This window comes from Rhinopithecus bieti, unplaced genomic scaffold, assembly GCF_001698545.2.
Source record: "Rhinopithecus bieti isolate Rb0 unplaced genomic scaffold, ASM169854v2 scaffold_13704, whole genome shotgun sequence".
Lineage (NCBI taxonomy): Eukaryota > Metazoa > Chordata > Mammalia > Primates > Cercopithecidae > Rhinopithecus > Rhinopithecus bieti.
In genome coordinates, this window is record NW_016808231.1 from 3,587,772 (window position 1) to 3,596,612 (window position 8,841).

Consider the following 8,841-nt stretch of genomic DNA (forward strand, 5'->3'; position numbering starts at 1 on the left):
TCTCATCACATACAAAAATAAACTCAAAATCGATTAAAGACTTAAATGTAATAACCACAACTACAAAACTACTAGAAGTAAACACAGGAGAAACGCTTGAGAACAAAGATTGTATGGCTAACACTTAAAAAGTACAAGCAACAAAAACAGACAAATGGGATTATAGTAAACTAAAAACTTTCTGCATATCAAAGGAAACAATCAACAGAGTGAAAACACAACACCCCTCCCTTACACCATATACAAAAATTAACTCAAATGGCTTAAAGACTTAAATGTAAAACCCATAACTATAAAAACACTGGAAGACAACCTAGGCAATACCATCCCGGACATAGTCACGGGCAAAGACTTCATGGTAAAGATACCAAGAGAAATTGCAACAAAAGCAAAAATTGACAAATGGGATCTAATTAAATGAAAGAGCTTCTGCAGAGTAAAAGAAACTATCAAAAAAAAAATACACAGACATTTCTCAAAAGAAGATATACAAATCACCAAGTTTATGAAAAAAATATTCTACATCACTAATCATCATGGAAATGCAAATCAAAACCACAATGAGATATCATTTCACACTTGTTAGAATGGCTATTATTAAAAAGACAAAGCACAACAAATGCTGGAAAGTATGTGAAGAAAAGAAAATTCTTGTATATCATTGGTGGGAATGTAAATTAGTACAGTCATTATGACAAAAAAGTACAGAGATTTCTCAAAAAACTAAGAACAGATCTACCGTATTATCTAGCAATCCCACTCCTGGGTATATATCCAAAAACTAGGATATTAGTGTATCAACGGGATACCTGTACCCCCATATTTACTGCAGCACTATTTACAATAGCCAAGACATGGAATCAATCTAAGTGTCAATCAATGGATAAAGAAAATGGGAATATATGCACAATACAATAGTATTCAGCCATAAAAAAAGAATGAAATCCTGCCATTTTCAGCTAAATGGATGCAACTAGTGGTCATAATGTTAGTTGAACTAGGCCATGCACAGAAAGAAAAATACTGTATGTTCTCACTTATATGAGCGGTTTATGCTCCTGGAAATCAAAGTGGGGGCCATGTTTCAGGTCAGTAGGGTCTGGGATAGAGACCGCAGTTATGGACTTGTGTGCCCTGGAGCTATACAAAATTGATATCATGGAGATAAAGAGTAGAATGATAGCTACCATAGGCTGGGAAGAGGAGGGGTTCGAAAAGAGATTGATTAATGGGTATAAAAATATATAATAGAAGGAATAAGATCTAGTGTTCAATATCACAGAAAGTGACTATAACAATTTATTGTATATTTCTTTTTTTTATTTCAATAGTTTTTAGGGAACAGGTGGTATTTGGTTACATGGGTACATTCTTCAGCGGTGATCTCTGAAATTTTGGCACACCCATCACCAGAGCAGTTTACCCAACATATAGTCTTTTATCTTTCACCCCTCCCCTCTTCCCCTGAGCCCCAAAGTCCACTGTTTCATTCTTTTGCCTTTGCATATATCATAGCTTAGCTCCCACTTATGAGTGAGAACATGTGATGTTTGGTTTTGATTCCTGAGTTACTTCATTTAGAGTAAAGGTCTCCAACTCCATCCAGGTTGCTGTGAATGCCATTATTTCATTCCTTTTTAAGGCTAAGTAGTATTCTATGGTGTATATATATAACACATTTTCTTTATCTACTAATTGATTGATGGGCATCTGGGCTGGTTCTATATTTTTGCAAATGCGAATTTTGCTGCTGTAAACATGTGTGCCAAAGTGTCTTTTTCATATAATGACTTCCTTTCCTCTGGGTAGATACCTAGTAGTGGGATTGCCGGATCAAATGGTAGATCTACTTTTACTTCTTTTAAGGAATGTCTATGTTGCTTTCCATAGTGATGGTACTAACTTATATTCCCACCATCAGTGTAAAAGGGTTCCCTTTTCACCACGTCCATGCCAACATCTATTTTTGTATATTTCACACGTGGTATCGCACTGCGGTTTTGATTTGCATTTCCCTGATAATTAGTGATGTTGAGCATTTTTCTATGTCTGTTGGCCATTTGTATACCTTCTTTTGAGAACTGTCTATTCATCTCCTTGGCACACTTTTTGATGGGATTGTTTTTTTCTTGCTGATTTGAGTTCCCTGTAGATTCTGGATATTAGTCCCTTGTCAGATGCAGTTTGTGAAAATTTTCTCCCATTCTGTGGGTGATCTGTTTACTCTGCTGATTATTTCCTTTGCTGTACAGGAGGCTTTTAGTTTAATTAAGTCCCATCTACTTATTGTTGTTTTCCTTGCATTTGCTTGTGGGTTCTTGGTCATGAACTGTTTGCCTAAGCCAATGTCTAGAAGCATTTTTCAATGTTATCTTCTAGAATTTTTATGGTTTCAGGCCTTAGATTTAAGTCTTTGATCCATCTTGTGTTGATTTTTGTATAAGGTGAGAGATGGGGATCCAGTTTTATTCTTTTACATGTGAATTGCCAATTATCCCAGCACTATTTGTTGTATAGGGTGTACTTTCCCCACTTTATTTTTGTTTGCTTTGTCAAAGATCAGTTGGGTGTAAGTATTTGGCCCTCTTTCTGGGTTCTTTACTCTGTTCCATTGGTCATGTGCCTATTTTCATACCACCACCATGCTGTTTTGATTACTATAACCTTGTAATATAGTTCAAAGTTGGGTAATGTGATACCTCCAGATTTGTTCTTTTTGCTTAGTTTTGCTTTGTCTATGTAGACTCTTTGTTGGTTCCAAATGAATTTTAGCATTGTTTTTTCTAGTTCTATAAAGAAGTATGATGGTATTTTGATAGGAATTGCATTGAATATGTAGACTGCTTTTGGCAGTGTGGTCATTTTCACAATATTGACTCTACCCATCCATGAGCACGGAATGTGTTTCCATTTGTTTGTATCATCTATGATTTCTTTCAGCAGTGTTTTGTAGTTTTCCTTGTAGGGGTCTTTCACCTCCTTGGTTAGGTATATTCCTAAGTATTTTATTTTTACAGTTATTACAAAAGGGTTTGATTCTCAGCCTGGTCACTGTTGGTGTATAGCACTGCTACTGATTTGTGTACATTGATTTTGTATCCTCATAAATGAATTTATTATATATTTCTAAATAGCAGTAAGATTTGAAATATTCCCAACACAAACAAATGGTCAATGTTTGAGGTGATTAATATCCTAAAGACTCTGATTTGATCATTACACATCGTATGCATGTACCAACATCTCACATGGACCCCATAAATGTGTACAATTATTCTCTATCAAAAAATTTTTTAAGAAACATGCAAGAATACACTGTACCTCTTCCTTGCTGTCTCTGGATGCTGTCACATGAGGACTTGACATGTGGATTGTGGCGGCCTCTGTGACCAAGAGCAGAAGGCAGTAGCAGCACAGAAACCTCAAATGAAAAATCTAACATCTCAAGCTACTAATTTAGCCAACCTAGCTATCTCCAGTCTTAGTACATGAGGTGATAAGCCCCCACTGTTCAAGTTGGGTGGCCATCAATTGCTGCAGAATGGAAGGTAATGAGGCTTCCTCCTCCCAGGTCCCCTACTAGACCCTGACATGCCCATTCAGTCACGGGCAGAAAGGGAAGCAGAGGTAAGTAGACCTGGCTGGCTCTGCCAGAGGCAGATCTTACCTGTCCTGCTTGCCCTAAAAAAGCCTGGTGCCTATGCAAGGGATTTAGAGGTGGCCCCTGTGGTCATAGTCTAGACAAAATAACCCATCCACTAATAAGTGAACATGGCAGAAATACAGTCACCTTTTCCTCAGTCTTGCCAATAAAGTCAACTCCTCTGCTCACGAGGGAGGAGACATATGAAAGAGAGACTTGGAAGTTTTCATCCCAACTCACTCTTCTTTGTTTTTGTTTTGTTTTGTTTTGTTTTGTTTTGAGACCGAGTCTCACTCTATCACCCAGGCTAGAGTGCAGTGGCGCAATCTGGGTTCACTGCAACCTCCGCCCCCTGGGTTCAAGTGATTCTCGTGCCTCAGCCTCCAGAGTAGCTGGGACTACAGGCGCCCACGACCATGCCTGGCTAATTTTTACATTTTTAGTAGAGACACAGTTTCACCGTGTTGGCCAAGCTGGTCCCCAATTCCTGGCCTCAAGTGATCTGCACACCTTGGCCTCCCAAAGGGCTGAGATTACAGGCATGAGCAACCCCACCTGGTCACCTAACTCACTCTTGGGAGGCCAAAAGTGATGCTGGAACTTTCTTCCTCTGCAGGTTACAGGGAAAATTAGGGAGAACACAAGGCATCAGAGATGCAGTGATGGATATGTCTATATGGAGCTTTTGTCTACATCCAGTAGAAACTGTATTTCTAGGCACCAGGTTTAAGAACGAAAACCTGGAGTCTTGTCTGTTAGCATTCTCCTTCCCCACAAACCAGAGAGGGAATACATTTTGCTTCAGCACACCCGGATGTAGGAAATGTCACATTCCTATTTCTGTAACTTCAGTTAAATCTGCTCTGAGTCCCTAGATGCCTGGCAGGTGGAGAATTCAATCTTGTCGTTACCAGTGTTCCTTTCCCTTCTCCACAGGCTTATGTAAGACTTCTGGGCTTACACACTGTTGGAAAGCCAGGTAGGAACTACGTCTCCCGAACTCTCCATTCTTCCAGCTGTTCATGATCCATCAACCTTTTTTGGGCCATCTGCTATAAGAAGACCCTTGTCACGGCCTCATTCCACTGACCCACAGGCTCAGCCCCAGGGACCCTCACTATAACAGGTCTCCACTAGGCAAAGGAACTCACAAAAACCTTCTCTTAAACTTGCCTTCCTCTGAGATCCAGCCACTCCCCCGCTTCTCACCTTAAACACAGATGGCAGCTTCTTCCCATCGTTCCAAACTTTGGAGATTGTCCAGCCAAATTCTCTTCAGACACCAAAGCTTCACCTTCCTTCTTCAGGGAGATGATGCAAGGGCATCTGAGATCTTTGGAAGTCCAATTCTGGCCTCTCTTTGGGGTGGGCTGAGAGGGTCTAGTAGGGGACCTGGGAGGAGGAAAACCTAACACCAAAGAAAAAAAAAATGAAAGCAATCGTGGCCTTGAGCTCTAAACACACAAGGCACCAGCCCAAGTTTGGGCAATTTTAATACAGCAGCCATTTTGCCTCCAAACAAACTGGCACTGGAAATCACTCTGCCTCTTAAAGAGAACCAGTTTCTCTTTCTCAAGTATGCAACATTTCTCCCTGGTAGCAGTACCCAGCCCACTGCCACCAGCAAAGGACTGCATCCAGGAGCCAAGAGTTTGATAGTTTAAATAATATATTTTATAGGGGAAAACAAAGTAACATCCACATAAATCTGAAACTACCACCACTTTCCAGAGGCTGAATCCCATTTGTGGAGTCTCTTGCATGTCAAGCACCTTGCAGTCAGCTCAACTACATACTTTTGGGATTAGTTGCAGAGAAGAGTGAAGGTTATCTGCAAAATAAAGGAACCAGGGCTCAGAATTCCCAGACCAATCCATGACAGAGGAGGTGAGTAGAAAAGGGAAGGGTGAAGTCAAAGGAGAGAAGTCAATGAGTTGGCCAACACCAAGCAAGGATCATGGGACCCTCTCCATGGCCCCACATCTCAAATGAAGTCAACAAAACCCATCAATGCTTGGTGTAAGTGGTGTATGCTCCCAGAAATGAAAGCAGGGGCCACATTTCAGGTCAGTAGGGTCAGGGGTAGAGGCAGGAGTCATGGACTTGTGGGCCCTGGAGGATGAGACGATTCTGAGACATTGAATTCCTACACCTATCTCAGTAGACATCTCAGGTAGGGCTTCAACATTCGTGGACCATGGACTCCGTGGACCTGAAAGCAACAGCCCCAGCGCATGTCCCAGCTCCATCAATCCCAGCTGCGGCTTTGAACAACTTACTTATTTTGTTAACTAATGTTATTTTAATTGACAAATCATAATTGTACACACTTATGTGATGTTTTCCTATGTGTAGACAATGTAGAATGATTAGATCAAGCTAATTAACATGTCCATCACCTAATTTACAGACAATTTTTATGATGAGACATTTGAAATGTACCCTCTTAGTTATTTTGAAAGATACATTATTATTGACTATAATCACCCTGCTGTGCTATAGATTTCAAAGCATATAATCCAGCAAGCCAACTTCTAGGTATAGAGTAAAACAAATTAAAGTCAGTATGTCAAAGGGATCTCTACATTCCTACTGCAACACTATTCACAATATCCAAGATATAGAATCAACCTAAGTGTCCATCAGTGGATGAAAGGATAAAGAAAATGTACTATGTAAACACAATGGAATACTATTAACCCTTAAAAAGAATGAAATCCTGTCATTTTCAACAACATGGATGAACCTGAAAGACATTGTGTTAAGGGAAATAAGTCAGGCACAGAAAAACAAATACTGCATGATTTTACTTATATGTGGAATCTAAAGAAGTTGAACTCACAGAAATAGAGAGTAGGACAGTGGTTATCCGGGGCTGGGGTGGAGGAAAGGTAGGGGATAGGAGATATTGGTCAAAGGGTACAAAGTTTCCAACAGGAAGAATAAGTTTTGAACAAGCTAAACTCCTCTGAAAGATTAGTTCCTCATCTGTAGAGCAGGGACATATCATCGACCTTCTAAGGACGTTGCTGTGAGAGTAAGAAATGATGTTCAGCATAACACCTAACGCACAGTCAGTTCTCCTTAGGCTTGAACCTGCATCACCATGATCTCTACTTCTCAGGACAGAAGGCTCACAGCCAGTGTCTCAGTTCCCAAAGAAAAGTCCCAGACCAGGCTGAACAGCAAGATCTCTGGGGGATACCCAGCCCTACTAGTCAGAATCACCGGAGGTAGAGCCTGGGTATGTATGTATGTATGTATGTGTGTGTGTATGTATAAGAGAAAGGGTCTTGCTCTGCAGTCCAGGCTGGAGTGTCACAACCATAGTTCACTGCAGCCTCAAACTACTCCTGGCCTCAACCCATGCTCCCACCTCAGCCTTCGGAGTAGCTGAGACTACAGGCGCATACCACCAAGCCTGGATACTTTTTTTTTCTATTTTTTGAGACACAGTCTCACTCTGTTGCCCAGGCTGGAGTGCAGTGGTGCAGTCTTGCCTCACTGCAACCTCTGTCTCCCAGGTTCAAGTGATTCTCGTGCCTCAGTCTCCTGAGTAGCTAGGATTACAGGCATGCACCACCACACCAGGCAAATTTTGCTTTTTTACATTGTTGTTTATTGTTTGTTTTTCACAAATAGGACTTTTTATTTGCCACTATTATAAGTCTGAACTTTAAACAGATTCTTGGACTTGTGGTCCATATCCATCAGCTCATTCAACTTTAGCACGTGTCTCATCCCTAGTGGGTTTTCCAGAACTACTACCTTCACCACAAAGCTCCATGCCTTTTCCCAATCCAAACACAGGGTTCTCCAGCATCTTTACTTTTCTAATGAAGACATCATGGAGAGGAAAAATTGGCAAGCCTTTTCTACATCTTTTCCAATCTTGTCTGGAATCAATTTATTGATCACTTCTTTCAAGTCATTTGTCTGCACCTCTCAGGTCATGATTTCCATCATCTTCTTCTGGATTTGGCAGACTGTTGGTGCTGAGCGTAAGAGGTCTTCCGTATCTGATTGTTGTGTTTTTTAGTAAAACCAACACAGAACAGACGAAAGAAGTAACCATCGGTAATCCTGACATCAACATGAGCTTCCATCATTGCTGAACATTTTTCAACCATGGAACATATTTTGTCACAGGTAAGACCCATGCCATAGAAGTGAGTCAGGCAGTTTTTGCCCTGAACATCTTCAGTAATCAGCCTGAATTTTCTAAATGCAACTTCATCACTCTGCAAATCAGCAAGACTCACTTCAAACACAAGACCCTTGAGACGATTAGATGCAATTTGGGTTCCTTGGGTCCTGGTGACTAGCATCTTTCCAATACTTCTTATACTGAACATAGGAAGTGCTTTCACACCATACTGATCTTTCTTAGAAAATAGATCAACTACTTTCTTCTTAACTCCCTTTTTGCCACCTTTCATAAAGCATTTGTTCTTAACAACCGCCATGGTGCTGCTCAGAGTACCGAAAGGCTAAATTTTATATTTTTGGTAGAGGCAGGGTTTCACCATGTTGGCCAGGTTGATCTTCAACTCCTAACCTCAGGTGATCTGCCCACCTCAGCCTCCCAAAGTGCTGGGATTACAGGCGTGAGCCACTGCACCCAGCTGCTACTTATTTTTCCTTTTTTTTTTTTTTTTGGTAGAGACAGGGTCTTGCCATGTTGCCAAGGCTGGCCTGGAACTCCAGGCCTCAAGCAATCCTCCCACCGTAGCCTCCCAAAGCACTGGGATTTCAGGTGTGAGCCACCAAGCCCAGCCTGGAATCTATTTTTAAAGCCCATCAAGTGTTGAATAAAACTGCAACTTGGGCTGTTTTTTTCTTTGCGTTTTTTACATTTCAATTGTTTTTAATATATTCAGAGATACACGCAAACATTACCAGTCAATTTTAGAACATTTCATGACCTCAAAAAGGAACCTCATACCCTTTGGCTAACACCCCCTATCCTCCCATGCCCCTACCAGCCAGAAGCAACCACTAACCCACTTCGTATTTCTATAGATTTCCATCTGAATGAAATCATGTAGAATGTGATCTTTCATCTGTTTTCAAGGTTCATCCACACTGTAGCATAAGTGAGTACTTTGCTCCTTTTTGTAATCAAATAATATTCCACTGTGTGGGTAGACAACATTCGGTGTATCTCTTCATCTGGTGATGGGCATTTGGATTAATTC

General features: G+C 40.8%; 1 protein-coding gene across 1 annotated transcript; it reads right to left on the reverse strand.

The window, feature by feature from the left end:
- Positions 1-7,092: 7,092 nt before the first annotated feature.
- On the reverse strand, positions 7,093-8,121 carry LOC108538339 (40S ribosomal protein S3a-like). Its single transcript, XM_017886402.1, has one exon. It carries the CDS (start codon positions 8,107-8,109, stop codon positions 7,606-7,608), a length of 504 nt encoding a protein of 167 aa, XP_017741891.1. The 5' UTR covers positions 8,110-8,121; the 3' UTR covers positions 7,093-7,605.
- Between the last annotated feature and the right edge of the window lie 720 nt (positions 8,122-8,841).

Coding starts and splice junctions, on each gene's coding strand:
- LOC108538339 (XM_017886402.1), bottom strand. CDS start 8,109: ATGGCGGTTGTTAAGAACAAATGCTTTATGAAAGGTGGCAAAAAGGGA.